The following is a 14447-nucleotide window of genomic DNA, read 5'->3' as shown; positions in this document are numbered from 1 at the left end:
ATTTCCATCTCATAATTTGGCTTTCTAATGCTTGCTGATGCAATGCAGTTAATAAACAAGAACTTAGAAAGCTGCTGGAGGAAAATTCTCAGAGAGGAAGCTTTCCATGGCTAATTGCCTCGTTTATACACTTGGAAAAATGTCCTATTCGACAAGACATTTCTAGTGATCTAGTACATATTTTCATAATTCTCTTCCTTACATTTTTAAAACAAAGACTTGTACAAAAGTGATAAAGATGGCATCACCGCGGGCACTGGCATTTATATCCTCTGCTTGTTACATCATGATATAGTTGCTTTGAAAGGGGGCTTTAGGTCTTAATGGGAGCAAACTGCCAAGTTAGGAGGGAGCGGAAGAAATAGAGGAAAGAGGATGTCAAGACTGTCTTATCACTCACAGCATTCTAAGAATAAAAATCAGAGAAGAGAAACCATTAGAAAATAAAAATTAGAAGGGTGTATATCATGGAGGCTGAACTAATTCCAAATAGTGTTTTCCCTCTAAAGTTTTCCATAAGATGTCAGCCACTTGTTGAGTGTTAAAATACTCTTCAGCTAGGGAATGCTGTATTTCCTTTGGCATTCCAGGCAGTTTCTAACCAGTGTTTGGAACTTAAAGCCAGTGCCAAGCCTAAACACATCTGGTTGATTCCAGACCACAAATAGCACTGGAATGCCTTCAACACCTTCCATAGCTGCCATACTTAAAAGTTTATTTCCAAAATAGAAGTGACAAAAAAAAAAAAAAAATTATCAGCCTGATGCTCCAGAGTTAAAGTCAGAAATGTGTCATGTAGAGCGCCATGAACTGTAACATACATGAAGTTGTGTGCTTTATGTCCTAATACAAATTTGCATTTTAGCAAATTAAATTAAAACCCAACATAGTAGATCCAGTCCCATTTTCGTTTGCTAAGTGTCATGTTATAAGTTTAGGAACCCATTCTACATACTTTAGGTATTCAGTTATGTGGTGATATAAAATCTCAATCAGTAATTAAATATCTTTATTAACATTATCCAGTGCCTCCAGGGCATGTCACTATTCAGAAAATGCTATAGACTGCTATGTGTTATTTCATTAATGGTCTTTATTTTACTGGAATCTCCACTAGAAATTTAGTAATGATAAATGTAGCAACGTACAATATTAGAGTAGGAAGAAGTTATTTAACTGGAAGAGTGGAAATCAGAAAGATATTTGTTGGTGACTACTAGTAATATTGGAAATAAAGACAATTCTAATGCCCTACTTCAAGGCAGCTAATACTCTGAAGAAAACAAGTATAATTCAAACCACACACGAACCACTCCTTAACTTTTGGAAAAGATGTTTTGAATGAGGTAAACTGGGTAACAGAGAATTCCAATGGAGTGCCAAGAGTCTACAAAGATAGCATGCTTTTCCATTGGGAAAGACCACCATGGTGGGAAGGTAATTTAAGAGGAAGGAGAAGCATATTTGGGAAAAAGACAAGAGGTTTTGACTTCCAGGAAACTTCATGTCATCATTTTATAAATTTGGTCTCTCTTGTGTGGACTTGGACCTTAAAGGAACTGATGCTATCAGAAGAAAGGATAAGACATTTCTAGCTGCAGCAATTCATCCATAGGGGCAGGATGGTACACTGTTAAATGAATCTGATTATCTGGGTTTAAATCCATTGTTTATGACAGGCTGTGCACTCTCAGGCACATTAACTTTTCTCAGGATCAGTGTCCTTGTAGGTAAAAGGGAGATAATTTGGGGACCTAACTTGAAGACTGGGAATAAGGAATAAGGAAGACAACTTACATAATAAGTACAAGGATTGCACATAGTAGGCACTCAATTAATATTAGATCATTTTATTCTTATTTATTAATACATGTTCAATAATTTCTCAGGTTCTAAGTAGGATGCATGCAGCAGGAGCAGAGTACATGGAAGTAATAAATCTGAACAGAGAGAATAGAAATTGTAGATGAAAATTTTCTCGATGCTCTAGTTGCTATAGCGTACATGGGCAAACTGTCCTACAACCTCTTTCGGATACTAATGTCTCATCAGCTCAGGAGCACAAAAAGGTCAATTACTTAGGTGACTTCTTGGAGAGACTGTATGAAAAATTTTGAACGAACATTACAGTTGATATGGTTTTCTTTTGCAAAGCAACAAAACATACAGCAGTGTCCAGAGAGAGAGCAAGCATTCTCTGGTATAGCTTTCAAGGCCTGTTAGCAATGCTTCGGGCATGCTCACTAAACTGCAGTCTGTCTTAGAGCTATGCCATGGCTACTGGCATTCAATTTTCAGAGAACTCATTCAATAATAAGCAGTATGCTTATAATAGACATATATTAATCCTGCATTATGAATTGACAAACTGAAAAAATTAAAATGTTCAGTTATGATATCATGCAAAGGATAGAATCTGGGAGCAAGTAAGAGTTTTGACATATACCTTACACTGATCTCCAGAAGTTTCAGTGGTAAGCATTTAATAAATTTAATTTAAATAGTAATTGACTTAGACATTCATCTCTTTTTAACTTGTTTTGTTGGTTTACTTGATTCAAATCTAGAATTAAATTTCCACATGACCAAGATTCAGAACTTCCAGACTGATACTGAATGAATCAAACTTTCTTAGGGTAAATATTTTCTCTAATATCTAGATTTATGATTCACCTGACAGCTAGAATGATAACTGAAGTTAATAATAAATGAAAGGTTTGCGGTATGAAAAAAATTACCATATGACAGCGAAACAAAATTGACTGGTAATTTATTTAAAACTTAGACTTTATCTACTCAAAAGTAGAAACATTTGTATTACTTTTCTAAACAAAGGGGGTTTAAAAAGCACCTACTATGACGTCTCAACAGAGAAAGTACTCAATAAAGGTCAGATTTAAATATCAGTAGAATACAAACGAGTTCTTGACAGTGCCTAACAGGAGTTTCAGAGTGTTTAATTTCACAGTCCTTGTTTGTGACAATTAATTCTGTTGAAGTCAACATTTACATAGTGTTTCCCTCCTCTGTCCCAGTCCCAGATCCCAGGAAAAGCAAGCAAGCAATAAGCCATTGGTAAGAAAAATTAAGCATGATGACTTTGGTATCTGCCTAGGAAATAAGCTGAGGAAAACAACAACAACAACAACAACAACAACAACAACAAAACCACGGGGTCCCAAGAATAAGTAGCACATAATTTTCTTCTTAAGTTAAATGATTCTATATGTGAAATTGCAGACAGACATCACAAACACACTTTATCAATGACACATTCATAATCAATGCATAATGAAATGATGATTTAATTTTATTTCCCAACCTTAGAATCAATCAGTCCCAAGACAGTTCTCACTTACAGTTTTCATATTAGTACATTCTCAAAATATTATTAGTGCTTAATATAAACAAATAAAAGGCTAGTGGGGCCCAACTGGGATAGCAACATGGACTAAATTTCCACATATATCATATCAATAAAAAATGCATGAAGAACTTCATTTGAATAGTACCTAATTCACTGACAGCAGTAATGTCATGAGATGTTTGGTCAGGTGACCAAAAAGTTAACATGCTGGAAACTTGACAAGTTGGAAAGCCAACAGGAAGATAATTAATCGCAAGTTTAGAGAAGCCATTGGATGATTAGCATCTTGTTGCTAGGCAATGTTTCCAGGCAGCAGCTCTCACATCTTAAAGGACCAGAATATTTTATTTTTACTTTAAAAAATAAAGTTTATTTTTAAAATAAATTATGCATATTTGTGTTTGTCAACTTTTGGGTCTCTCAACTACTTACAGCCCTATGAAGCTTGTAATTCTCTAATTTATAAGAAGTAAATATGACTGGATGTCACTATGTATGATAGCCCTCACTAAAATAAAAGTTGTACACTCACCGTGTAGTGAATGATAGGGTTTGCATATGGTCATATAATAAAACCAATCAGAGAGGGAAAGATGCCTTCAATGATGTGCCTATTGTAGCTGAATAACGGAATACAAAATATATGTAAGGTTGATTAAAATATTAAAATTAAAGTAAAATTTAGGTATGAAAATATCTTTAGAATACTAAAGAAAATATGCTAAAAGATAAATGTAGGAAAATTTTGATGCTTCAAACATTGAATTATATAACACAAGTATAAAACATGTTTGGATTTGGATTCGGTTGTCTTTAAGGTATCATTAAACTTTTAAGATAACAACAATGAATATTAGACAGCTGAAGAAAAACTGTATTGATTGGAGTAACAGCCCTGTAATTTATCAACCTTGTTTTCTTTGCAAATCCCTCCCCAAACTCTCAAGCTGATACTGGTCACATTCACTGCCTCCAGCATGTGCCCAGTGAGGAATAAGGGCCGAGGATGAGTACAAGTACTTCCCAAGGACAGTTGTCAATGACAGAAAAGAGTGCCATGTATCTAGGCATTCAAAATATGACAGGAAGTATTCCCTTCCCTTCGCATATTTTTTTTTTTTTTGAGATAGGGTCTCACTCTGTTGCCCAGGCTGAAGTGCAGTGGCACAGTCACGGTTAATCATAGCCTCAACCTCTTAGGCTCAAACCATCCTCCCACCTCAACCTCCCAAGTAGCTGGGACTACAGACTTGAGCCACCACGTCCAGCTAATTTTTAAAAAATATTTTGTAGAGTCAAGGTCTCACTATGTTGTGCTGGCTGGTCTCAAACTCTTGGGCTAAAGCAGTCTTCCCACCTGGGCCTCTCAAAGTGCTGGGATTACAGGCATGAGCTGCTGCACCTGGCTCATATTCCCGTTTCTTTTCTTCTTTCTTTTTCTTTTGTGCCTCATCATCACTTTTCCCCAAAAAAACTTTTCCCCCAAAATATTAGGTTAATTTTTTCCCTCCATTTTACATTGTTTGATACTAGACTTCCTGGTTTAGAATGAGATGTTTTCCTATAGTCCCCTACTTTTGCCAATATGTTGACTGAGATCCTACATTCTTCCCCCCTCCCCCGTCCAGGACTAACAGAGCATGCCAAATTTCTAGTGGAGAAGAGGTGGAGATGGGCTAGGGGCAGGGACGAGGTTGAGCTAGCTTAGTGTTCAGGGAGGTGGGGATGGACTGGGGGTAGGACACACAAATGGCGCTCGACCACACAGAGCTGCAGATCTTGGATTGTGGGAAGTAATATTAATTTACATTATGGTACTTCATCTTTCTTTCCAAAAATTAATCCACTATCTCTCTACTCATAGTGAAGAATTAGGCTGCTTTCTTGTCAACTCTTTGTAATTGCTCCTAATTAGTAATGCATGAATTGGAAGTATACTAATTAAAATTTAGAAAGTTTTATTTCAGTCTTCCAAATATAGGTGGTTTCAAGTAGCTTGCTTTTCTTTTATGGCACTAATTCTTTTACTTCTTTCAAAATGTGGCCAATTAAAAAAAAAATTACCCCTAAATTGCAGCTTTCTTGGTGTTTTGGATGATGAAACTAATGTATTGGTGACTAAATTTATTAGATTTTTACATATATAGCTTTGAAACTTAAGTATTTTAAGCTTTGAAACTTAAGACTTTTAAGATATTTTCAATAATTACCCTTGCCATTTGACCGTCCCTTTGACATGATTTGTAAATTTGCTTTACAGAATAACTGGAAAGATATGAAGACAAGCACACTCATAAACACATGAATGATCCAATAAACAGGCAACAAAAAAGTCCTACTGAGCTCGGCAAAAGCATTATTTCTTCCTTGTTGAAGGTATCAGCATATGTTACATCTTATGTTGCACAAGTGTGCTCATTAAATATTATGAAATGTACAGCAGGCCGGGAAGCTCTAACCAGCTAGGCAAAGTCACTCATACCTGTGTGTTCGTATTTATGTCGCAGAAGGGAACTGCTTTTCTGGAATGTCTTGTCACATAAGTCACATGCATACATGCCACTCTCTGTCTTCTTGATCTTCTTGCGAGACAGACAGGAGTCAGAGTCTGTCATGTCATCGAGGCCTGACATGTAGTCTTGTGCTCCATCAAGCAATTCTCCCTGCGATAGAATCACACAGTTCAATACAGCAGCTTCTCTTTGTGCTCTCACCAAACAACTTCGCGTAGGCCGACATTCGGAGAACCTCAAAAGTGCTTGCTACTAATTGATCGAGTTAAACAATTTTTTCTCCTATGAACAATATATGAGGTCTCACACTGCAACAAATATATAAACCTTCTCTGCCCTGGAAGGTAGAGCTCACTGTTTCTCAAGGAGGGAAAATGGTCAACTCTGAAGGTGAGAAAAACACATTTTTTCTAAAATCTTTCATTTCCTTTATACGAAGAAATACCCATGAGTGAAAACTTAATATTGAAATTTGTGTGTTTTCCAGTGTGCTTAACTTTAGAAATGATCTGTAGCTGTAGAAACCCCATTTTAATTGAATTTTATATTTAGGTACAAAATGTTATTATTATGCAATCTATTTAAATGTATGTCTACCAACTAAAGCCCTCAAGCTATATTTTTATATTTAATTTTCTAATTTGAAATAGGGAATATTAATAACACTTTTTATCAATGTTCTATGTTAAAACAGCCTTCAGCATTGAGCAATAATGAATGTGGATCAGTAAATTATTAAACTTCTTGATATTTATTTTGTCTTGATCCAAAGGAGTGCAAACTTGTATGATAACATACATTTCCATTTACTAGCCCACAGTTCAGTTTTCTTAGACTACGTTTGCACTAATTAATATTAGAGAAGATTAAATAGGATTAAATACATTTACAAAGAGGGCAGATGTACTGTAAATTGGAATACTGGAACAGCTGTTACAGAGGTGCACTGCTACTTATGCTCCTATTTTGCAAACAAAGATTGTATGCTGCATAATGTTAAAATATGCCTGCTTTCCTATTTGAAAAAACATATTTATTAACTACTTTGAAGTTTAGTAAGAGGTCATATCAGATATGGAAAACATTTTTAAAAATCCTCTTCAAAATAAACCATTCTCTGTAAAACAAAAGTATCTATTAAAATTTGTATATGTATTATTGCAAGTTGTGCACAACTTTATTTTCATTTATTTATTTGAGTCAGTCTTGCTCTGCCACTCAGGATAGAGTGCTATAGTGTGATCTCGGCTCACTGCAACCTCCACCTCCTGGGTTCAAGTGATTCTTCTGCCTCAGCCTCCCAAGTAGCTGGGATGACAGGTACCCACCACCATGCCCAGCTAATTTTTGTATTTTTAGGAGAGGTGGGGTTTTACCACCTTGGCCAGGCTGGTCTCAAACTCCTGACCTCAAGTGATCCAACCTCCTTGGCCTCCCAAAGTGCTGGGATTACAGTCGTGAGCCACGGCACTTGTTCTGAGCACATCTTTAAAAGCACGTGACAGTTATAAACTTTAAGTTCTACAACCTAGGTAAGTCCTACCAAATATTGTCCCAATACATAATTCTTTTTTTTTTTTTTTTTTCTTTTTGAGACAGAGTCTCACTCTGTTGCCTGGACTGGAGTGCAATGGCGTGATCTTGGTTCACCACAACCTCCGCCTCCTGGGCGATTCTCCTGCCTCAGCCTCCCAGGTAGCTGGGACTGCAGGCGCACACCACCACACCTGGGTAATTTTTTGTATTTTTAGTAGAGATGGGGTTTCACTCTGTTGGGCAGACTGGTCTTGAACTCTGGAGCTCGTGATCCACCTGCCTCAGCCTCCCAAAGTGCTGGGATTACAGGTGTGAGCCACCACACCCGGCCACCAATGTATACTTCTAAAAGCAGATGATTCCATCTAAATAACTCTCAAAAATAAATATTAAATTTCTCCTTTATCCTTTTTGTTTTTAAAGCAAATGTGCCTAGAGTACAGTGGTCCACTGTTTCATCCATTTTTCTAGCCCACTGACAGTTTTAGGTTCATGTTAAAATAAACTCTTCTGTTTCTGCTGAGTTTTTTCACTAAGATTTTTTTTTTCCCCCACATGCACATAATCAAAATAATTGCCATCTCTTTTCTTCAGAGCAGAAAAGCATTTGTCTCTTTACCTGAAATCCTTGTTTCCGCTGGTACTTTCTCCTTTGCTGCATATCAGCAAAGGTAGCTGCTCCAGTTGGGTAGGTGTAGGCCATGTGTGGTAGGAAGCTCATCTGATCCAGTCCTGGGTATGGTCGTAGCCCAGGAATACTGGTCTGGACTGGTGGCATGAACGTAGCAGGGGGAAATGCGCTTTGAGGTGGAAGAGCGGTGTATAAAGGTTTGGCACTAAACGGGTTCATGCCGAACACTGGGTTAGTGCTTTTGCTGTCCAGATTATTTGAATTTGAAAATTCCTTCTTGATAAAAGTCAAGTTCAGAGGCTCATCTGAGTTTTCAGATGAGGAAGAAACACTGTTATGGTCTAAACTGATGCTACTAGCTTTTGTTTTGTTCTTTGTGGCTATAATACTTTTGGGTTCTTTCATTTGTTTTGGTAATGACAAGTCTAAAGGCTCAGCCTGGAGCTCCTCAGAAGAGAAGCTGTTTGGAGTGTACGAACTACTGTGGGAGTTTTTAGAAGATGTGGAGGAAAGATTTAAGGGAGAAGGAGTATTACTCCTGGAGTGGTCCAATTTTTCAACTGGTTTAATATTGGTAAAATGGGAAGGTTTTGTTAGCCTGAGAGGAGGATCACAATTCGTAACACTGTTGTGGAGTTCTGCTATCGATGGTGATGTTATGGAGTCCATAGATTTTACAGGAGACCTGGGTAATAAAGAGTCTTTTGTGGGAGGGTTACTGTTGGGAGCTAACGGCTTGGAGCTTCTTTCCAGGGATGGGGACCTGGAATTTGAGTACTGGTAGACTTTTCGTTGCTCAAACCATTCCTTCACAAATTCCTGAGGAAGGCCCACAGCAATGGAAATTTTCAGCAGTTCATCGGAGTTGGGCTCCATGTTCATAGCATAGTATGCTTTGAGTACAGACATGTGGTCCTTGTATGGGTTGATGGGGCTTGTCATTCCTTTCTCAGAAAGTACAGATGACAAGAGGAGGGCTTTATTATCAACAAAAACTCCGGCTTTGTTGGGGACTATGTTTTCATGAGGCTGCAGGACCGCCTTGATCTCTTCATTCATCTTACAAAGGTAGCGTTCATGCTGATGCAAAGGGATGGGGCCAGGAAAACTTTCTTTACAGAACTGGCATGAAAATGGAGTGGATATGTTGTGGTTCTCAATCATTTTGTCATCGGTGACCAAATCTATTAAAGTACGTAGCTTCTCTTTCTTTATGTTACTGATCTGTCTCCTTGAGTCAGTAGTCAAGCTCTGGAGGCAAGCTTTGGCTTCATTGACTTTTTCTAACGTATAGTCAATAATACTTTTAGTGGCACCATTATGACTCACTACCGGAAGACCGACAGGTGGAATATTAGGAGAAGTTACTCCTTGTTCCTCAGGTTGAGAGCATGGATCCTTCATGTGATAACCTTTCAACTTTGAAATTTCTTCAGCCTTGCAGTCCATTTTTTGCCTGGAAACAGTATTGTCCACAATCTGTAGAACCTTTTGTACCTCACTTAAATTACTATTCATGGTGGGAAAGCCAAGTAAAGGGCCTTCCATCCCTACACCTAAGTGCTGCATTGGACTCTGAGCAGATGGGTGAACTCCTAAAGGGCTGGTGGCTCCAAGCCCACCATTCATAAAGGGACTAGTGCCACTGAACCCGTGTGTGGCCATAAGAACTTTATAGTCATTGAAGTCTAGTGGTTCTGTTTTAATTTTCAGTAAGCCTGTCTGTTCAGACATACTAAGTGGTTTTCCATTCTCCAACTTGTTTCTTAACTGGGTAATGGCTGAATTAGTAGGAGAAGAAGAAACAGAATTAGGGGAGGAACCCGTCTTGATATTGTTTCTCATTCGGCCATTTACAGAGATTAAACCAATACATTTCTTGCTGCTGATGTGCGAACTGTAGGAACCAGAATGGGAGAAACGTTTCTTGCAGTTTGGGCACTCGTAAGGTTTTTCACCTAAAATGATAATTAAAATTAACATTATATTTCCTTGATTAGGTAACAATTGCCGTTGTCTACAAAGACAAGAATCTGTGAAACCAAAGGAAAGGAACACAATGGGATACCTCTACATTCTGGGTACTTAGATTAGAATTATGTGACCGTAACTGTTTCTGGGCTTTATCTACCCTGGGAGGACATAATTCAAGATGCTTGCAGTGGAAGGTAAGGGCTAGCTATGCCTTTTCCAGCTGAGATCCCAAATCTTGTCTTGCCATCGGCAGCCTCCTATTTAAACAGAGTGTCAGATTAATGTGTGGTCAATAGCACAATAAAGATGTCACAGTATTTAAAGGGAAGTGTAGCCATGGCTTTAATCAACTTTGTGGAGATTCCATTGATTCTACCAATCCAACTAGTCCTTTGAATAGCATCCAATTTGGTAATAAAATGCTTGGCACAGCTATCAAACTAGTTATAAAGAAGAAATCTCAGTGGTAGGATTCTGTTCTGTGATCCACGGCCCTCAGGAATTGGGGAATATTTTTCATACATAGCTTTTATCCAAAATTCTTCACCCTCTTTTTTCATGGTTAGGTCTCAAAAATTAATATCCTTCAGAATTTGCCAGTTGAGTTTCCTCAGGTCAAAAATATTTATTCTGGAGAAGCAGTTTTAAAAGGACAAAAAGGAGCCTCTAGATTTTGTAATAAATCAAAGCACTTGTAATTTTTAAGAAGTGTACGCACTCTGCTTCTTTTTATAAGACAGTGCTACTGGTGGTACCATAAGTCTCAGGAAGACAAATCAGGCACACGGAGTTGATGAAATAAATGGATAGTTCCAAAAAGCTACAAACAGGCCTGTGTAAATTTTAAACAATCTCTTAAAACTCCCCTAATTAAACAAAATGCAAATGCGATCTCCAGCACCTCTGCTACTCACCACTGTGAATTCGCAGGTGTTCTTTCAGATGGTGTTTATATTTGAAGGCCTTGCCACACTCTGTGCATTTGAACTTACGATTACCTGCTCCTTGGGTTAGCATTTGGTGCTATAAAAGGAGAAGGACTGACATTAGTTTTGTGCAGGAGGAACAAAGAAAATTTGTTATGAATATTTTTAAAAGTCCTCTATTTTTCAGACAGGCCAAAAGGTTTGAGTGCATGCTCATTTATCTGCTCAGTCTTTCAGAGTTGCAATAAAAGCGATAATGTTGGTAATAAAATTGGAACAAATAAAAAAAGTGCTTTCACATGCGCATCCAACACTTGCTTTAGAATTATTTCTGTAGTGTCTTTTCCAAAATGTTTCTTTGAACCTTCAGGGGCGAGGAAGTATAATTGTAAAGATATTTGTTGTTTTTCACGTTTACTACAAATTCTAAAATATGAAGATTCTCTGCTAGAATGTGACAATTTTGTCAAGAAAAAACTATTTTCTTGAAAATTCTGAATAGCCTCAAAAAACCCATCCCACACAATGAATTTTATCAAATCTTTTGTATCAGCATAAAAGTATATCTCATACTGAAGCAATCTAAAATTTAAAAAAGAAAAAAAAGACCCCAACCCCAAACCAAAAACACACAAAAAACCCTTGTCTATAAATATTTCATTACACGATGAGCATGTTTAAATATCCTATTCATTATGCTAGTAGCAAATATAAGCCCAGTTTTTCCTGAGATGTCACATATCAGATTTGATTCATTATCAAATGTAAGAGACAACATCTTGGGTTATAGCTGCTTGAGCAGTTTTATCACAGGCCAGTAGGAAAGACTTCAACGACTTTTCATTTTCCTTTTTAGTAGTGTGCTAGGGAGTAGGGACAAAAAAGGAAAAAAAAGTTTGCTGAAAAGACAAGTTAAAAGCAGCAAAGATATAATCAAACACAGCTGACCTTTTTGAACACGGGGAAAAAAGCAGTGTGACTTAGAATTCTGGAAAAAAAAATGCAGTCATCCACTCTGGATGCTCAAGGTAGGAGGTCAGCCTTTTTCTAGCAGCAATGACACAAAAGCCTTTTGCAAAAAGACAGCACAGAAACGGTATGACAACTGCTAGGGTGTGCTGAATCTTCCCACATTCCTAGTGAGACAGATGGTGTTACATGGGACACAGGGAGGTTTGTTCAAACAGCAGCAACCTTCAAAGATCAAGCAGAGCCCAGCCCGCCGAGCGCCATTGAGGGACCAGCGCTCATATGTTGCTGAGTTGCATAAACAAACAGCAACAGCTGCTTTGTCTCCCCCCACAGCCCTCAGAGGACTACTATAAACTTTAGTTGTGCCACTGTTAATATGATACAATCATTTTAATTTACTAATTGTAAATGCCATGAGCAAATGAGGGGACTTTTCAACACCAAAGCTACCATTCATAATGCGCCAACACAATCACACTTCTGCATGTGAAATTTAAAGCGGTTATGCTAGATAAATATCTGGGCACTTTTTTTTTTCTAGAGTTTTTGTGCATATAAGCAAGGGAAGACAAACTGTTACATAAGTGCAACTATGTGAGCATATTTTTTATAACTCATCTTTGAAAAGCATTCAGGTGACAAGCCCAATCAGATATAAATGGAATAATTTATATGAGCTGTTCTAAAATAGTACAATTCCATAATGTAGTATTATCACCATTATTGACTGTGTTTGCTTATTCTCATTTTCCTTATTCAAAGAAAATGACAGTTATAAGGAAAAACTAAGAATTTTAAGTAATAATATCATGTTCAATCATTTTAAAAACGGACATGGTGTCAAGACTTAAATTAAGTGATTCTAGATCTGTAGGGCCAGCTATTGTGACTTAAGGCACACCACTTCTATCCATGCAAACATATAATAATGTCAATTTGCAGAGTCAGTCCTCCCAGGAGAACAGAAGAATTTTGCTGTAACATTTAAGGGACACTGTGATTCAATCCTATTCAGTCACGTTAAGGATTTAAGAAGCTATACTTACTTACCTGCTGAAGACAGTTTTTATTTTTAAGACAAGTAAGCAAAAAGAGGGGAGCAATTTTAACGTTTAGCTACAAACATCCATATCGTTTTTAATGTACATCCAACCATTTAGTATTAATCCAATTTATTATATATATACACAGATAATATATGCCTTTTTGATTTTGCTTAAACACTTAGATTTCATAAACTGGAAGCGGCTTATAAAAATACTCTAAGTAATTGAAAGTGTTACATGAAGAATAAAAGAAATACACACTTCTTTTACTATGACTTAGATCCTATATGAAAAGAAAATTTCTAAGTAAAACGAGGTGAAAAATGGAATTAAAATTGCTGAGATGTTTAATAATGTATAATTAAAATGCTACAATTTCATTCACTTTTTGTGGAACATAAAAATGAAACTAAAGTCAAGTTAAAGTGCAAATAAAATTTCTAAATTAGAAATTAACACACTCATTCGATCGTGAACATAAGACTATTAAATCATATTAGAAGAGACCATCAAAAAATCATTTAGACCTCAATTAAAGCTATTACCATTAAAAGATCTGCATCTTCAAAATGCCATGAAAAATTAATAATGATTGCCAATCAAAGCAATATCGTTTCTCTAAGGGGTTATTATAGAAAGAAATCACTTAAAACCATCCCCCCACCTGATCTGTCCCTGGCTTGTGCGTCACCATATGCCGCTCGAGCTGGGTACGGTAGGCAAACGTGTAGCTACAGAGAGGGCAGGAAAAGTTCTCTTCATTCTTCTCGTGGCGGTACTTGATGTGCTCCTTCAGTGATGTCAAGCGCTTGTAGCCCCGGTCGCAGTAGGGGCAGGTCAGCAGTTGGGCAAAAGCATCTGGAGTTCCAGGTGGCAGGTCTGTAGCCGAGAGACAGAGAGAGAGAGAAGCGGGCCAAAAGGTCAGTAAATCAATGGCAGCTAATGGGCTGACTGCCCAGGATGGTATGACAGGAATCACTGCAATCTGCTCCACAGAGTGCCATCATTGCACCCGGCCCCCCTCGCACACCAGTCCCCTCGCACGCCCAGGACAGACTTGTCGGAATCAGCTCACACTGTGCTAGAAAATTAATTAATTACTTCAGCTTTTTCTGGGGTGGGGGGAGACTTAAACAGCTGATAAATGAGGAAATTCTCGTTAGGTGACTGACAGTTCCCATAAAACCTGTAGCCACAGATGACTTGGGAACGCACAGCATGAAGGGGCGTTTCAGGTGTTGGTGGAGAAGAAGGCAAGGTGAGGGAGGGTCGATCTCAACTTTTTTTTCCTGAAAAGTAAAATATTTCAGAAAGATAGGAATACATTTAGATATTTTTATCTCTTAGAAATGGGCTCTAATTGTTCTTGTTCTTTATTGGATGTACAAATGACACAAATTTGCTGACAAAAAAATTTCACAATACCCTAAAATTACAGTTCTAATCTTTGCTCATGAAATTCCATGCCTCTGCAGCTGTTCT

At 37.5% G+C, this 14447-nt stretch overlaps 1 protein-coding gene across 3 annotated transcripts in view; it reads right to left on the bottom strand.

The window, feature by feature from the left end:
• ZEB2 (zinc finger E-box binding homeobox 2) overlaps positions 1-14447 on the bottom strand; it is a 132632-nt gene that overhangs the window by 2198 nt on the left and 115987 nt on the right. For all 3 annotated transcript variants that reach the window (XM_003921992.4, XM_010330374.3, XM_074399727.1), the window contains exons 6-9: positions 13630-13844; positions 10936-11044; positions 8036-10005; positions 5850-6030 (exon numbers count right to left, since the gene is read on the bottom strand). In XM_003921992.4, the coding sequence (XP_003922041.1) occupies positions 5850-6030; positions 8036-10005; positions 10936-11044; positions 13630-13844 (2475 nt within the window). The remainder of the gene's footprint in view (positions 1-5849; positions 6031-8035; positions 10006-10935; positions 11045-13629; positions 13845-14447) is intronic.

The sequence above is a fragment of the Saimiri boliviensis genome, chromosome 5 (genome assembly GCF_048565385.1).
Source record: "Saimiri boliviensis isolate mSaiBol1 chromosome 5, mSaiBol1.pri, whole genome shotgun sequence".
Classification (NCBI taxonomy): domain Eukaryota; kingdom Metazoa; phylum Chordata; class Mammalia; order Primates; family Cebidae; genus Saimiri; species Saimiri boliviensis.
This window is presented reverse-complemented; position numbering and strand designations above follow the sequence as displayed.